Below are 15,675 nucleotides of genomic sequence, written 5' to 3'. Positions count from 1 at the left end.
GGACTCGGAGTCTCAACTCGTCTTCCCATTCCACCCAACTACGATGTCTCTGCAGTCTGCCGGGGTTGCGGCACTCCGCAGCTCTCTGTGAGTGCCTTCCTACGTCTTTGTTTCCTCTGAGATGCTCACTCCCTATGCTTCTAGACAAACCTCCCGGTACATAGAGATTGCCGCATCAGGTCATTTCCAGTCATCCGTTCGGACGCTTATGACGCACGTATGGCATCTAAAGTTTTTGGCTTATCCCCAGTGTCTCTCCTCTACGATAGTGCATTGACATTCAAGCGCGAAGTTGCACTCTTCTGGAGCGGCAAGGTGACCGGCGCCCCGGTCTTATTCTTCACGATCAAGTACACCGCCATCTGTCAAACCATCCTGGATTTAATTACGTATCTCCCGAGTACTACCGCCAAGGTATGTACGCTTCTCTTCAGTACAACACTTCATACCAACACGCTGAGTTCACCTGGTGCATAGGGGTGCGTACCATCCGCCTTCCACGAACATACGTTTTACGTATACACAGTTGCAATGGGCTTGTCAAGACATATACTGCTCTCAGCTATGCGAGATACCTCCCTCTGGCAGGTGAGCTGAAGAACCGCTGAACATTTGACCACGTTACTAACAGTGGATCCATCCTTAGTGTTCTCGGCCATGAGGGCATATGGCTTGACCCAACATCCGTTAGGAGCCGGAGTAATCTTCGCTCTCTCCCTTGCTCCGATGGCGGTGAACTTCGTACGCTCCATACCCACTCCGAGTCTAGTGGGCCCGTCGCTAATGTCACACATTGCAGGCTCAGTATGCGCAAGGGCTCTCCGGAACCATCCCCCCGCAGGTCGGCCAGTGCGTCGTCAGTCTGACCACTACGCCGGTGGAAGCGATCATGTCAGTCGCTTTCCCTCCGTGCGCGTCTTCAACGTTGCTGAATATCCGTACAGATGTGCGCGTTCGGACGGCTATGTGTGATGGTATATGGTATATCACTGACTATATACTTCCAGTTCCCATCGTGTCCCGAGCTGGGATCGTCGCGGCTGACTTCCTGCTGGCCGTCATAACATGGCGTACCTTGGCGCGGGGTCAAACCCGCCTGCCGCTTCCTTGCCATCGTCTGAGGTCTCTCGCAGATGTCATGTTATGGAATGGTTCGTACTTAGCGTCACCAGTCATCTAATTCGCATACTGACGAACTTCTTCCTTTGGTAGGGTTGCTCTACTTTGTGTGAGCTCTCGTCTGTCTTCGCGGACCTGACGTTTGACTCATGTCCGATCGTTGCAGTGTGTTATTCGCATTGAACGTGGTCCACCTCAGCTTGTCGTTGGACCAAGTGCGTCCAAGTCCCAGGTTCCAGCTCTCGCGGTTGGCTCACTCAACTCCTGCAGATACTCGGTAACGGGGCACCGGGATCCGTCACACAGTTCACCGATCCGTACGTGAATCTCTCGACTGCAGTAGATGGACGGTAGTTGACAACCAACCTCGTCAATTCCATAGCATGACGACCATCCTCGTCGCCCGGTTCCTGCTCGACCTGCAGGAGGCCGGTCGGCGAGACGTGAGGCTGGACGCCGCGTCGGACGATCCGCTCCATTTCTCGCATTCCACAGGAGCCTCGCTCAGCTTCGCACGAGTGGTGGGCTCCGTTGGTGCGACTATCGCACCAGGCACTAGTCAAGACGGATACAGTGTTGCCGACTCTGAATGCCCGGGCACCCCCGGCAGAGAGCCTGGTACGCCTGGGAACGGGTTTGAGCTTGGGGTACGATCGGACGTGACGGGAAAAGACAGATGAAAAGTGGGACCCATTCTTCATTAGGTCGGCGTTTCAGAGCGATGATTCGTGAGCTTGTAGTTAGTGTGCAGTGGGTCTACACTCGCAGTCATTGGATATGCCAGGAACATAAATATGCCAAGAGCCTCCGTACAAGCAGACAAGACAGCAAGAAAATCATCTAGTATGGACGCTCTAGAACTTCGCCCAATTCCGAGTCAACTCGAAACAATGTGAACCGTACAACCATGCGATACCGAGTCCCCGATCGAACCGGAGGCAGCCCGCACCCTTCACTGAAGCCGCGATACCTCTTGTATCTCTTCATCGACTCCTCCGCTCTCGGCGTCCACCTGTTGCGGCTCCGGGACGCCGCTGTCCTCGCCGCCCTCCTCGCCGTCGCCGTCGCCGTCGCCCAGATCTTCATCTTCCCGCTCAGCGTCCGAGACGATAGTCTCGCTGATGGATCCCATGACGCGCGCAAAGTTGAGGGAGCCAGATGACCTCGACTCGGAGAAGTGCAGCGGGTCGTCGGAGTCGAGCTTCACGTCGCGCTGGTTTTCCTTCTGCAGGTCCAGGAGGAAGTGTGTGACGAGGATGCTTGTGAGGCTATGGAAGGATCAGAGAGTTCGTGAGCACCTGAACAGACTCAGAATTAGATGGATTGAGTGTGCATACGGATCCGTCAGTTGGGTTATGAAGCTATCACTTGTACCCAAGGCCTGCAAGGTTGTTCAGCGTCTCCTCTCCTGTGATAGAGGGTCATACATACGGAAGTCAATGACAAAGTCATGTGAAGAATATTCAGCACGAGGAGCACGCTTGAATGACAGTTACCCCATGTTCAGTACACTGAACGCTGTATTGGCAGGCAGCGGTGTGCTTACCCAAAGTACAGCGACCCTGTACAAGACATTATTACAAGTCAGCTCAGTTGAAACCGTGTCAACGAATACTTCACATACCGTTCCACAGCATTATGGCTGCAAGGGATCCCCGAGATATCTTCGTTATGCTTGCGCGGACCACAGATGTTCCGAGTGTGCGCCAGGTCGCAACGACGAGGATGAAGTCTGCTATGATCACTCCTCCACGAGAGACAACTGGAACTGTATTCACGTCTGGTCAGTGTGAATAGGATCGTCGAATTTGTTGACACACATCTAAATGAACATGGGTTGCATTGATCAATGATGAGAGGGCGAGCATGAAGGATACAAGACTAACATGATAAGTTCTTGTGGTGTCGCACTGCCGGTGGTCACGCAACCGATAACGGGCCAGGTGGCGCCAGAAATCCCTGATACGAACTGGGCCTGTAGAATGAAATTAGATCGCTCCTGTGACTGCAGTCACATAGCTTCTACACGTACCACATTGACACCTATCGGAGCAATGGACAGGGTGAAGATCACCGCTGCGATCCCGCGATTCCTCGTCAATGCGAGACCTCGCATTGCAGAGAAAGCTGAACAGTCCCTTCTGTCAGTATCTATAGACTGGCAGAATTCACATGCAAGACTCACTAGCCCAAGGAATATATAGCAGGTAATCTATAATCTGAGCAGCCTTCACAAGCCCGTTGCAACTGCAAGTAAGAAGGTCAAGTCAGTTCTTCGCCGCAGGGTGCCCCCTCATTGAACTGGTATACTTCTAGAAATATAAGTTAGTCGACGCCTGTATAGGATGATAGTCAGGACATACTACGGCAATCCAGACGGATGAATCCAAGTACATTGTAAGGAGTACGCGCAGTATCATTATGTACCTGTTGAGGGCGAACAATACAGATGCACCTGTGAACTTGCGTCTCCAAAACAGTTCGACTTCGAGGTCAAACGTCAGGAAATAGTCATAGAGCACCAGGGCTATAGGTGTGTCAATGCTCATCCTAGGAAAAGACCGTGTGAAGACGAATACGTGTACCTATTGCTACCCAATCAATGCATATATTCCTTTGACTAAAGTTATAGAAGTGAACGTCTGATGGGTCCGGGCATGAGTAGGAAAACGTACAAGGTGTCGTATAAAGCGACGATCTGTGCGGTATCAGTAGATGAAGACATGTTGAGGGATTGCAAGGTGAAGCTCGTCGTGAGCAGCCTATTTATCTGGCCGCTGTCGGGAATCGCTAGTCAGATGCAACTGTTTGGTCTCGACATCAGTCTCAGCGCCGCAGTGTCGCTCAGCCTTGAACCTTGTGATAGGTTCTTGTACCGCACATGACGGTAGTTGGTGAAGATATCGGTGTTGCAGGTGCAACTCACCACCGCAGTGGCCGCGGTCATAAGATGCTCTTCGTGCGCGCACGGAGAAGTGTTGGGCTGGACGAGCGGTACGGGTGTCAAGACAACCGACGGTATTTTGTCCCGACGTCTGTAGCAACGGAGGATGAGTCGACCATCTTCGGGAACAGTCCAAAAACAGCGTCAGCACCGGATGGCACTTAACCACAAAGAACAGATGCCCATCATTGCAGGCATATACATAGCACAGACGAATGCGACCATCTCAAACCTTCCCGCTCGACCATGTGGAGCCGAGCCATAGATCAAGATGCGAACTAGCGCACCATGAGAGAACCCACATATATGACACAACATGTCGGGCGTGCTTCGCACGCTCAGTTGCGGTTGTCGACAAGTTCGCTCGATTCATGATTCCCATCGGCTGTTGAAGATAGGGCCACCACGAGGTAGCATACTAGAAGTCAGCGTTGGTAACTTTGGCAACCTGTCAATGCACTTACATGTGAGCTGGTATGCAGGTTCAGCTTGCGGGCCGACGAAACGGGCCATTCGCCCTGTGTGTGCACGCCCATAGATCGAATAGCGTCCATTTGGCTGTCGGATCGTCTTTGCGGACAGCTTCAACTGTTGTGTGGCGTAAAAGCGATGGTATAGCTATCCGAACGGCGGATATACATAGGTGTCCGTCCTAACGGATACGAAAGGTGCGGAGTCCTAGCTATAAACATCACGGCCTTGTGTCAGCGTGAACTGCGATGATACTTTAGATGAGGGGACATACCGCATGAGTTACAGCGGCCGTACCTCTTCTATCCATACCTAAACCCTCGCATCGGAAGTTCATGTCCAATTCTCGGGGCAACTGGACTGAGGTCTTCACTCTCCAACGCCACATCAGCGGACGCGGCTCAACGCGCGAAGACCAGCGACCCGGGCGACACGGAGAAGTTCAGCGGATCGTCGGACTCGAGCTCAGGTCATGTTGCGCCGGTTGGCCTCCTGCAGCTCGAGGAGTGATGATGATCTTCGGCAACCGGGGGGGGGGGTACTAGTTCTGACGTAGATTGTGAGTATTAGGACGCGGTCAAGATGTCGAGAAATCGAGCATACGGTTCGAACCTGAGACGATTGCTGAAGGTCTGCAGATGTTTTGCCAAGTACTGTACAATCTGTGCTCAAGTACATGAATCATACAAGCCGCGAGTCAACGAGAATAACATATCAGAGATCGACGTCAGCCCAAGAACCATTTTAAATTATTGGTGAATATTTTATGCCTAGCTCCAGAGCTCGAGGGCGGGAGCGAAGGCTGTCTGCGCGGGAGGAGGAGGATGAAGGGGGATGATGTTGAAGCGCCAAGGCTGAGAAGTACGTAGACGCCCGGTTGCAGGAAGATGTATCACGTCCTCCCGCCTCCGCCTCCTCCTCCTCCTCCATCATCGCTCCTTCCTCACTCCCACCGTCGACGTTCGCTCTGGTTTTCTCTCTTGTTCATGCATACTTTCGCTGCGTAGACGACGAGAGCAAGCTCAAGCACGACCTCATCAACTGACGCCCATAATGCCCAACGACCCCGCCAGCCCCACCCCGACCGCCCCGAGGCCCCAGGTTCCCCTCCTCTCAAAGTTCAACAACGGTTTTGGCCACGCGGAAGAGTCGTCAGAAACGTCGCACGACTCGCGTGTGACGTTCTCCGAGTCCTATCCCGACTCGCGCGCCTCTACCCCGGACTCTGCTGCCCCTCTCGAGGTCAACTTCAGAAGGGCCGACGTCGACAGCGCATGGAACGAAAAGCCAGAGAACTCTGCGGCGGCCCACGCTGCTCTCGGCATTGGTGAAGACACGCTCTTGCTCGTCGGGGCGGCGGGGCGACAGCCGGAGGAGGTGTATACTCGCACGATGAGCCGGTGGAGGGCGGCGATCCGGCGTGCCATCCTCCGCAACGTCGAGTGGGAGTCGAAGGTGCTGGCGAAGATGCAGGTGCGTGCGGTTTTCTCGGAGCTTGCTCCGAATGCGAACGAGTGAGCTGACGGCTTTGCATGATAGACTCTAGTCCGCCATCCCTTCCTGGATGCGTACTTTGTGTACACCTCTTCACTGGGCACGCACACGTTCTTCATGATTATGCTCCCCATTTTCTACTTCTTCGGTGCGCCGGAATTTGGAAGAGGGTACGTTTTTGGCTGTCTTCTGGCTGTACTCGCCGCTCTTCCAATTTCTCTCCTTACGGTTCATCGTATCCGGACATGATGTCACAGACTGACTGTGTCGTCCACAGGTTGCTGTTGATGCTTGCCATTGGCGTTTACGTGTCTTCCGTGTTCAAGGACTTTTGTTGCTCCCCGCGTCCATTTGCACCCCCGGTTACCCGACTCAGTAAGTGCACACCTACCCAAGACGCGACCGCTCGCTGATAGATTATGTCGCAGCGATCGGCAGCCACCATCTGGAGTATGGGTTCCCGTCCACACACTCCACGAACAGCGTCTCTATCGCGCTCTTCTTCTACGACCTCTTGCAGCGGGCCTACTACCCAGCGGCGTCAGTCGTCGAGCCTGCTATCAACCCTTCGTGGGCCGAGTGGAACGCGACCTCCGGCCTCCTCCCCGCCATGGAAGCTGTCGCCGAAGCAGCAACAACGGAAGCCCTGATTTCACAGACCGCGTACATGCTCGGAGTCGGCATCCTTCTGTTCTATGTCTTCTCGATCGTATACGGCCGGCTGTATACCGGCATGCACTCGTTCACCGATTGCGCGGTCGGCGCAGCTCTCGGCGCAGGCATCTGGGGCCTGCACGCCCTGTGCGGGGCGCACGTGGACGCCTGGGTGCGCAACAACGGCTTCATTGGTGAGTGACGAGTGCCCTCGGCATCGCGTAGGCGCTCTAACCTGCCCGTCCTCTTCTAGTACCGGCTGTCATCGTGCCCCTCTGTCTGTACCTCGTGCATCGACACCCGCAGCCGGTCGACGACTGCCCGTGCTTCGAGGATGCGATCGCGTTCGTGTCGGTCGTGATGGGCGAGTTCGTCGGGCGGTGGTACTTGGAGCAGCACGGGTACGGCGAGGACTTTTTCACGCGCCCGATGCCCGGGGGCTCGTGGGCGACGTGGTCCGATGTCGGCACCTGGTGTTCGACGGCCGCGATCAAGACGGTCATCGGTGCGTCCCTCCTCTCCTCTTTTCGCGCATTGTTGTGTGGCTAATTCATGCAACATATCCCCAGGCGTGCTGACGATCTTCGTATGGCGCATTGTCGCGAAGTCGTTCTGCCACTTCATCCTGCCGCCGACGTTCCGGTTCCTCTCGCACCTGTTCACGCTCCCGCACCGCCGGTTCTACACGCCTGCGACGGACTACACGTCGGTGCCGCCCGAGAAGGGACTGCGCCCGATCCCGTCCGTGATCGACCTCCCGCGGATGGTCGAGCTCGAGATTGACGGTGTGGGCGTTGCGAGCTCTGCGCGGCGCAACGGGACGTATGGTGCGATCAAGCAGCGCGGGACGGGGCGGGCTGCGCGTCAGGAGGTGTCGGAGAAGGGGAGTGGAGGCAGGGACGAGGTCCCGCCGGCTGCGTGGGGCGGGTCGAGGAAGAATGTGAAGCATTATGATGCTGATGGTGAGTGTCTGTCTCTTTCTCGGTGTCTGGGACGCGGGGAGGACGCGAGCTCGAGCTACGTTGGTCTGTGCGCACGTCCTGCACGTGTGTATCTCCCCGACGTCGAGGGTTGGTGTGCGGCGTCGCTTGCGGATGCTCATGGCTGTGGTCGACGGAAGTTGGCAAGGATGGGAAGCCGTCTTGTCGATTCTCGTCGCTTGCACCTTGAGTCTCGTAAGCCGTTACACGACGTCTTGTTCCGCGCTCTGGTCGCCGCGCAGCCCTTGTCTGCAACCGCCTTGTTTATCGTGCAAGAAGCTGATTAGAATGATGCGCCCGCAGTTCTGACAAAGGTGTTCGTCTACTGTGGGATTGGGATCATGGCCGCTGGCGTGATCCCGGTGATGTTCGAGGTCCTGGGCTGGGGTGTCAAGACGAGCTGATCTCGTAGACGACTCTTGGATACTCGCGATCTCTGTCGCGTGTAACGATGCCTAGACTCGGATGTGGTGTGGAAGTCGCGACTCGTGTTCCACAGATCCAGCGTATGCATTGTGGCAGGTGGACTTCCCGGATACTGTATAGCACACGTAGTAGTCAATATACCCTGTATTGGGCTCGAGGGCCACGTCTTCAGCCTGCGGATATGGGCGTTGTGTGGCTGGGGGCGCAGCATCATCGCCGACGTCGATTGCGCCCGAGCGGCCGAGGGAGACGGAGCGGGCATGTCTGCCGAGCGACGCGTACGCAACGGTTGACTCGAGCGTATACCGGTGCCGTATATCTGGGGTTAGGTTGATGTTTTAAAAGCATTAGTCTAGATTAGAGTTCCGCCTCAGAAAGGCTGAGTTTCCATCGGAGGTTCAAGGTAAACCGATGTTAGTTGGCCAGTGCTTATAACATGAAACTCAGCCAGATGAAAAATGGTGAGACTTTTTGAGTTTCTGGATAGTTCTGCGACAGGCAAGTATTACGTCAGCGTAGCGCGCAGGGAGGGTGTGCGGTGGATTGAAGCTTGTTAGAAAACTCCAACTTGTACCGCAGCGACCACGACCTCCTCCTCGCCATGCTCGTCGACAATCCCATCCAGCACAACTTCTCGGCCTCATACAACTCCTCCTCGCTCGACGAGTTCCTCAACCTGGAACTCTTTGGCGGCTCATCTAACCCCACCGCAGGCTCGAGTGGCTCATCCCCCCGCTCGTCCCCGTCCAACTCCTTCACCGGTCTCCCTCCTACACCCCCGGAGCCCTTCTCCATCAACGACATCTCTCTCTCCCCCAGCCCGTTCTTCTCTATCGCTCAGGATGATGATATGTCCAAGCTCAACTCCTTTGTCCCGCCCGCCGCCACCACGGCCGGGTACGACTTCCTCGCCTCGTATTCGCAGCTGGCACAGATGAGCAGCCCTGAGTCATCAGGTTCGGGCACGTTCTCATCGTCGGGCGACTCCCCCGTGAGCATAGATCCACAACTCATGCACACCCCTGCCGGCGAGAAGCCCGCAAGCGAGTTTGACGAGGAGGAGGAAGGCGACGATGACGATCTTGCCATTGATAACGACGACCTGCAGAGCATCCCGGAGGATCATGTTCTCCCGCAGATGAAAGTAGGTGGCAAGGGCAAGGCCAACCGCAAGGGCACCGTCCGCGACGGCGGCATCATGAAGCGCGCGCCCAGCGTCGAGAAGAAGGAGAACAAGCAGCCGGCTATGCTCTCCACGACATCCAGCGACCCCGACGACTGGCGGCCGACGCCTGAGGAGTACAAGAAGATGTCCTCCAAGGAGAAACGCCAGCTCCGCAACAAGATCAGTGCGCGCAACTTCCGCGTCCGACGAAAGGGTGTGTTTCCTCTCTCTTCCTTTGTCCTGCCTTCGCGAAATTTTTCGGACTGACCGCGTGTTCAGAGTACATCACCACGCTCGAGGGCGATATCGCAGACCGTGACAGGCTCATCGATGCGATCCGCACTGAATTGGGCAGCATGAAGAGCGAGAACGTGGCCTTGCGCCAGGAGATCGACGCGCTCAAGAGGGCGCTTCTCGACGGTCGCGGCCGTTCGGACACCCCTGTGCTTCCTCCTCCTGGCCCTCTCCCTCCTGTTTCCGCCGCCGTCCGTGCCTCTGCGTCGTCTCCGTCCCCTGCTCCCGCTCCGCCCCGTAGCCCGCTTCTCACGCCCAACACCCAGAAGGACCTTCCCACGTCGCCACGCCTCAATGCACGCAATGCATTCTGGGGCGGTGCCGCTGGTATGGGCAGCTTCGGCAGCATCACGCCCGTCCACACTACTCTCGTTCCCGAGTGGGGCAGCATCCTCAGTGGTAAGGCTGCACAGGGACGGAAGAGCCCGGCGTTGCAGGAGAACATCAATCCGAGCCTCAACCCAAGTGTCCACGGTTCAGCCTCGGCGCTCCAGTCTCTCCTCAGCGGTCGCACCGAGGAGAAGCAGAAGGAGCATTCGCTCACCATGCCCATGGGCGGTTTCGATATGTTCACCGACACGAACCCCTTCACCCTCAAGTCGCTGGATGCGTATGTGTTTGCGTGACTCAAGTATCGCTAGAAAGACACTTACCTTTGTCATTCTAGCTACCGCATGCAGCTCTGGGGCAGGATGGCGGAGCAGCAGGCCTCTCAGCGCCAGAGCCAGAGCCAGGGCCAGCAGCCCGGTGCCACGCCCAGCGGTCTCGCGAGCAACCTCCGTCCCCACTTCTTCAACAAGAGCCCCACGCTCTCGGCCCTTCTATCGGGCAAGTCGTTGTCGTCGTCCGCCTCCAGCGCTTCTTCCCGGCTGCTCAACCCCTACCCGACTCCCCCGAGCTCGCCTCCTCTCGGCTCGTCGGCCTCTGCCAACACGCACAAGGACAAGGCCGACGCTCCGACTGCGCAGCAGGCCATGCTCGCCTCAATGGCATCACAGACGCTGTTCAGCAAGCTCGGAGGTGCCTTCTGGGATGCGTTCGCACGTCCATCTGGCAACCTTGGCCCCAACGGCCACGTCAAGCACGAGTGGGACGCGGACAAGGTCCGCCGCGTCATGGAGGGCACGGCCGTCGTCCGTGTCGTCGACGTCGAGCCCCAGCCGCAACCCGCTGTGCGCACTTCCCCGACGCTGGCCGCGCAGAAGCAGGACGAGTGCACACGCTGCAAGGCGGCCGTCACCGACCTCCTCACGGAGAGTATGGCCAGTCTCAGTCTCGGCAGGAAGTAGACGTCGTTCGCGGATGTCTCTTCAGCGTCATCTTCTGGTGGCCGCAGCGGTACAACCCCTCGGGGCCCGCGCGAAGGAGCATCGCGCCGGCCGGCGCACGAACGTGAGAAGTCGAGTCCCGAAGGTGTCATTCTAGGTCGGAAAGCCCAAACAACCGAAGACGAAGTAGCGTTTACGTATTTCCTCCCTCTTTGTTCTCAACCATCCAGCTCGCGTCGTGCTGAGCGGACCCACCTTCTTTATTGTGCATAGTCCGTTCCTCCCTTTTCACTCTCCTCTCCTGCTCAGCCATATATATATTCGTGGTTCCGTTTAATCGCCCGTATGCCGCCTAGTAGTACTCTCTCTCCGTCTCTCGTGGCCAAACCTCCTCGAACCCCGCACGAACTCCCGAATCCACTCCGGACCTCTTCGTTTCCCCTCCGTCGTCTCACCGTAAACACCAACCCCCGCTCCTCCCTTCTCCGATTCCGGTCTCCCGGTCCCCCGTCTGCCTATCCCCTCCGTTCCCCTTCCTCCGTTGACCAGTATCGCCTCCGCTAGTCCGTAGCCCGCCCCTAGCGCCGTCGTCGTCGCGCGCGCAATGCGCATGTGCACATGCGTCGGCCCTTGGCCTTGTCTACGGTCTACTACGCTCACCACCCGTGCACGGCGCCAGCTTCGGCCGCGCGGTTCATACCTTGTACATGATCATATTCTTCGCTGGCCTCGCTCTTCGCTCTCGGTCCTGGTCTATCGGAATTGTCGAATAGTTAGTTAGTTAGCTAGTGGCCGGTCGGTCGGTCGGTCGGTCGTCCAAAGTGTATGAGTAGCTGCTCTTTGAATCATAGATATTGTTTTGATAGCAAGTTCGAGGGTGAGGGTGCGCGTGTGTGTGTGTGTTGGTTGCGTGTGTTGGTTGTGTGCCCCGGTTGCCGTGCCGCGTTGCGTGTGCGAGTCCGTGGGTTGAGTGGGTCTGGAAGTCCCAGGACTTGGCGGTCCTCTCTGCGGTATGAGGCGAGGCTCACTGGTGGGCGTATGTACTACTTGATTGAGTACAGAGGCGGATGGACGCATCAGACCAATCGTGTCGTCCAAGGTGAAGTTCCTTATAAGACCCGTCTTCAGCTGGCACGCAGGCCCGGTCACTCTAGGAGTGCCAGCAGTAGTCCTATTGACACGCATACAGTGCTCTGGTAATAACGTAGTCGGATAAGGGAAAGTGAGGAGTACAAAGTAGTCCCGTCCTGTGCGAGCCTTCCGGATCCTGGGTATGATACAAGTACTGAAGATTGCAATTACAGCCTTGGAAAAAATCGAAGAGCGCGTGATGCAGAACGGGAAGGATAGTGGGGTGTAAGTATGAGACTGACAGAAAGAGAAAAGAGAGGCATAAATGGACGGCAAGATATCTACACGACGTGGATAAAAGTCCGTAAACTCGAACGTCCTCTGTTATATGATCATGGGGTGTACGGGCGGTATGAGACAATCAGTCTCCAGTTGCTGTCCTTGCCTTGCGACTTGTCGCGCTTCCCTCGCGCGTCCTTCGGAGGGCCTTGCGTAAGGCCTATGTGTATGCACCGCGGGTGGAAGAAGAACTGTGCGAGTGAGAGGTGTACAGGATTAGTATCTTGACGAGCGCAGCATTGTAGTATGTGTTGACTGAAGACATACGTGATTCCATGCGTCGATGAGCTGCGACACTGGTCCCTTCTTCGTGCGCTTCATGAGGCTGTCCACACCTTTCACTATGAAGAACCCTGCAGACATCAAACCAGAGTGTGTCAACCGCCATCCTCAGCACCCACACGCCCACAACCCGCGACACACGACAATACGCACCAAAGATAATCCCAATCCCCAGCGCCAACGGCGCCAGCCCCGCAACGACACGATTCATGGGCGACAGCGAGCCCGCGACACGCACATCATGCAAGAAGCGCCTCCAGTCCTGCTCGTTCACATCGTGCGTCACGAACGGGTGCGGGACGAGCGGGCTGTCGGGCGAGATGTACGGGAACCCGCGGTCGAGCGTGCTCCCCTTGCCTATGAGGATCATCGCCGGGAACATGCTGTACGGCGCCCCCGGCGCGGGCGCGCGCCCGAACGACGGCGGGGGCGGGTTCAGCAGCGTCTTTGGGTTCTTGCCCGGGGCGAAGTTCTTCACGTGGCCCATGAAGCCTTTGGGGTTGTCCCCGGGGAGCTCGGGCCCGGGCGTGCCGTCGGGCGAGGGCGCGAAGGAGGGCATGTGCGTCATCGGCGGCGGGGGCAGCTTTTGGAAGTCGAGCCGCAGGGAGCTGTTGGAGGGCCCCGGGTAGGATGGGGGCGGGGGCTCGGAGTAGCTGGGTCCGGCCTGTGGCCCCTGGCGGACGTCGTTGATGTCCTTGAAGTCGGCGGGGTTCTTCTCGACGTCGATCATAGTGCTTCTCGGTCTCGAGTGGGGAAGGAGGTGGTTGGTGTGCGCTTGTGTGTTGTCTGGGCTCGTATGTCTTTGTCTTGGCTCGGTGCTATATACTGCTCGAGAGCATGCAACTTGGGACGCGCGAGAAGTCGCATGGAGTGCCGTCGACACCGAGGACAGTCATACACAAGTACGCCTCGGCACGACCGCTGCGCAGTATACGCATGAAGACGCTCGAGAAGCGTGGATTGTGGCATGACGAGGGCGAGCGCTATGAGTTCCGCAGCTCTGTCTGAATCATGAAGGCGAGCGGTGAGGGTGAGGCAGCGAGTGCGGAGCATTGCAGCGTCTCAAGTCCAGTGCAATTGTGCCGGGATACTTGGTGGAGTCGATCCGCACACGCGGCCCCTGCCACGAGGATAGGCTGCGTTGCTCGTTCATTCGAGCATACCTGCCGGTGCACAAGATATAGGGTACAGCCCCGCATGATAGCAAAGGAATGTAAAACGAACCTGAACTCGCCGCGGGTGCTACACCGCCCTCGTAATATTGGGAATGATGACTGGTTGAACCTGCAAGAACGCAAGACAGTCGTTGATCGAGCCTCGCGCATCCGTGTAGTCGCTCGGAACACAGCCTGTGGGTGGAGGTGACGCGCGTCATCGCAAGACATAAGACAAGCCGACTCACCGAACGGGAACAACATCGGCTCAGGCGTCTTTTGGGTAGTCAATAGGGCGGTTAGATGGGGCCCCACAGCTCAGGGAAGAGCCTTGCTTGATCACCAACGCAACGATCGATTATAATCTGAACATCGTGCTTCAGGCATTGCTAGTGTGCTGTATTTTTGCCGGCCGAGCAGGAAGCAACCGAGTCGGATGAGGATGAGTCTCAACTCGATTACATAGTTACTGACGGAGAGACTTAGAGTCATATCCAAGGACTGCGAATGCATATCACTGCGCAATCAATATCAACAGGCGCGGTACGAAGGAAAAGGCTCACGGTGTGTCACAAGGACGGGTCTCAATTTTGTTTGCTGTGTCCACCTCGATCTTCTACCGCTGTCTCGTGTCCCAAGCTCGCGCTCATTCTCTTCCTGCTGGGGATTCCCAAGCGTTCAGAGTCGACGACACGGTATACGTCTTGACCGGTGCCGGGTACGATAGCTGCACCAACGGAGCGAGGAGCGAATCGTGCGATGCGGAGGCCAGCCTCATGTCCCGTCAACCGGCCTCCTGTCATAACTTCCTAGATCAGATATTGCTTTGCTATTGTAATTGTTGCGGTACATACAGGCCGCGTTGCATACGTTAAGACACATAAAACTGAGCGTAGAGTACTTTGAAGTACTCAGCAACATGGAGGACGGAAACAACAAGTTAGCCCGGTGGCGGGACCAGGCCGGGATGTTGGAGCCCTCATGAGACACAACATGACCAAATAGCCATGTCTAGCGCTCAAACATCCGGGAGGACTCGGAGAGCTCGACCCTCGCGTTAACCTCCACTAAGTAACGCAAACATCTTTCGTGTACGTTGGTCTACGGACCGTTAGTATTGCTGAACCTTGCGGTGTCATGAGCTCCGGTACCATATCGGCGGGTGCGGTTCGGGGGACACAAATATGCCCTTGAAGGGCGGATGATCGCCCTGAGCTCCCGCAACAGCTGAAGCAGAGCGTAGAGAGTGGTGCGATTGACAGTGAAAGGCTGCCGCTGTTGTATCACGGGTATGTTTGTACTTATCTCAGGCTGCATTTTTTGTCGGGTTCACGCTGATTTTAATGCCCAACTAGTGCTTCAGATTCGGACTCCGTCCTCCTGTGCATTCGCCGTGACGGCCGGAAGACTATACCATTGTCTTTGAAAGCTGTCCTTGACGACGTCTCGACAGCCTCAAGCTTCACACATATCGGTCTTCCAGCGTACACGCGTGCGTCTATGGCGGACTTCCAACCTTAGAGACCTGCAAGTTGATCCTGCAACCTAGGCTCGAGTCTACCTGCAGCCTGCTCACGTGTGCGTGTTTTTACGGACTTGAGACTCCATTGAAGTTGAATTTCGGTACACAGTTTTGCGGCGTATCTCGACAGCCGATGCGATTCGAACTCGGTCTACTCCGAGACCGGTGCACAACATACACGTCGTCATGCTGCGTGGTTGTACCTGCGTATTGTCTCGCTCGCCCGGGCAGTGCGCTCGTGAAGGCAACGCACCTTCGCTCAATGTCCACGCTTGCGATCAGGTCGAATCCAAGGAATCCGATTGTACGTATGGTGATAGGAGCATGGACGAGGCGTGGCCGCTAATAACCAGTGTTACTACTACGCATGGACCGGGCTTCGGGTTCACTGGTGAACCCACTTCCGTTGCTGCATCGTCTTCCTTTCCGTCTCGACCTCCAACTCAGTTCAACATGTTCGAGCGGGAAGGTTTGATATGGTCCCTTTGGTCA

The 15,675-nt window shown here is 56.6% G+C and overlaps 6 protein-coding genes across 6 annotated transcripts; 3 read left to right on the top strand and 3 right to left on the bottom strand.

Annotated features, from left to right (window-relative positions):
* Window positions 1-43: 43 nt before the first annotated feature.
* Window positions 44-1,918, top strand: L226DRAFT_614738 (uncharacterized protein; the record flags this gene model as incomplete). The annotated part of the gene is made up of 12 exons (XM_067686687.1): window positions 44-87; window positions 145-179; window positions 251-418; window positions 478-588; window positions 647-741; window positions 800-891; window positions 945-952; window positions 1,008-1,151; window positions 1,213-1,228; window positions 1,286-1,334; window positions 1,390-1,436; window positions 1,502-1,918. The coding sequence occupies 12 exons, from the start codon at window positions 44-46 to the stop codon at window positions 1,797-1,799; spliced, it is 1,107 nt and encodes a 368-aa protein (XP_067533115.1). The 3' UTR covers window positions 1,800-1,918.
* Window positions 1,919-2,071: 153 nt separating this feature from the next.
* L226DRAFT_572984 (uncharacterized protein) lies at window positions 2,072-3,844 on the bottom strand (the record flags this gene model as incomplete). The annotated part of the gene is made up of 11 exons (XM_067684761.1): window positions 2,072-2,387; window positions 2,457-2,500; window positions 2,551-2,599; window positions 2,666-2,681; window positions 2,744-2,887; window positions 3,031-3,094; window positions 3,152-3,246; window positions 3,305-3,366; window positions 3,547-3,646; window positions 3,705-3,739; window positions 3,795-3,844. 11 exons carry the CDS (start codon window positions 3,842-3,844, stop codon window positions 2,072-2,074), a joined length of 975 nt encoding a protein of 324 aa, XP_067533114.1.
* A 1,584-nt stretch (window positions 3,845-5,428) lies between these two features.
* Window positions 5,429-8,189, top strand: L226DRAFT_537059 (PAP2-domain-containing protein). Its single transcript, XM_067681240.1, has 7 exons — window positions 5,429-6,007; window positions 6,074-6,198; window positions 6,306-6,403; window positions 6,457-6,876; window positions 6,936-7,187; window positions 7,252-7,644; window positions 7,966-8,189. Exons 1-7 carry the CDS (start codon window positions 5,588-5,590, stop codon window positions 8,064-8,066), a joined length of 1,809 nt encoding a protein of 602 aa, XP_067533113.1. The 5' UTR covers window positions 5,429-5,587; the 3' UTR covers window positions 8,067-8,189.
* A 500-nt stretch (window positions 8,190-8,689) lies between these two features.
* Window positions 8,690-10,836, top strand: L226DRAFT_524595 (uncharacterized protein; the record flags this gene model as incomplete). Its single annotated transcript, XM_067678901.1, has 3 exons — window positions 8,690-9,467; window positions 9,533-10,157; window positions 10,215-10,836. 3 exons carry the CDS (start codon window positions 8,690-8,692, stop codon window positions 10,834-10,836), a joined length of 2,025 nt encoding a protein of 674 aa, XP_067533112.1.
* Window positions 10,837-10,992: 156 nt separating this feature from the next.
* Window positions 10,993-11,512, bottom strand: L226DRAFT_149292 (uncharacterized protein). The gene has a single exon (XM_067672424.1). The coding sequence runs from the start codon at window positions 11,425-11,427 to the stop codon at window positions 11,149-11,151; it is 279 nt and encodes a 92-aa protein (XP_067533111.1). The 5' UTR covers window positions 11,428-11,512; the 3' UTR covers window positions 10,993-11,148.
* A 766-nt stretch (window positions 11,513-12,278) lies between these two features.
* On the bottom strand, window positions 12,279-12,994 carry L226DRAFT_466774 (uncharacterized protein; the record flags this gene model as incomplete). Its single annotated transcript, XM_067676002.1, has 3 exons — window positions 12,279-12,416; window positions 12,493-12,566; window positions 12,649-12,994. 3 exons carry the CDS (start codon window positions 12,992-12,994, stop codon window positions 12,279-12,281), a joined length of 558 nt encoding a protein of 185 aa, XP_067533110.1.
* Window positions 12,995-15,675: the final 2,681 nt, after the last annotated feature.

Source organism: Lentinus tigrinus (assembly GCF_003813185.1).
Source record: "Lentinus tigrinus ALCF2SS1-7 unplaced genomic scaffold L226scaffold_22, whole genome shotgun sequence".
Lineage (NCBI taxonomy): Eukaryota > Fungi > Basidiomycota > Agaricomycetes > Polyporales > Polyporaceae > Lentinus > Lentinus tigrinus.
The sequence above is the reverse complement of the archived record's forward strand: the minus strand, read 5'-3'. Positions and strand labels throughout refer to the sequence as shown.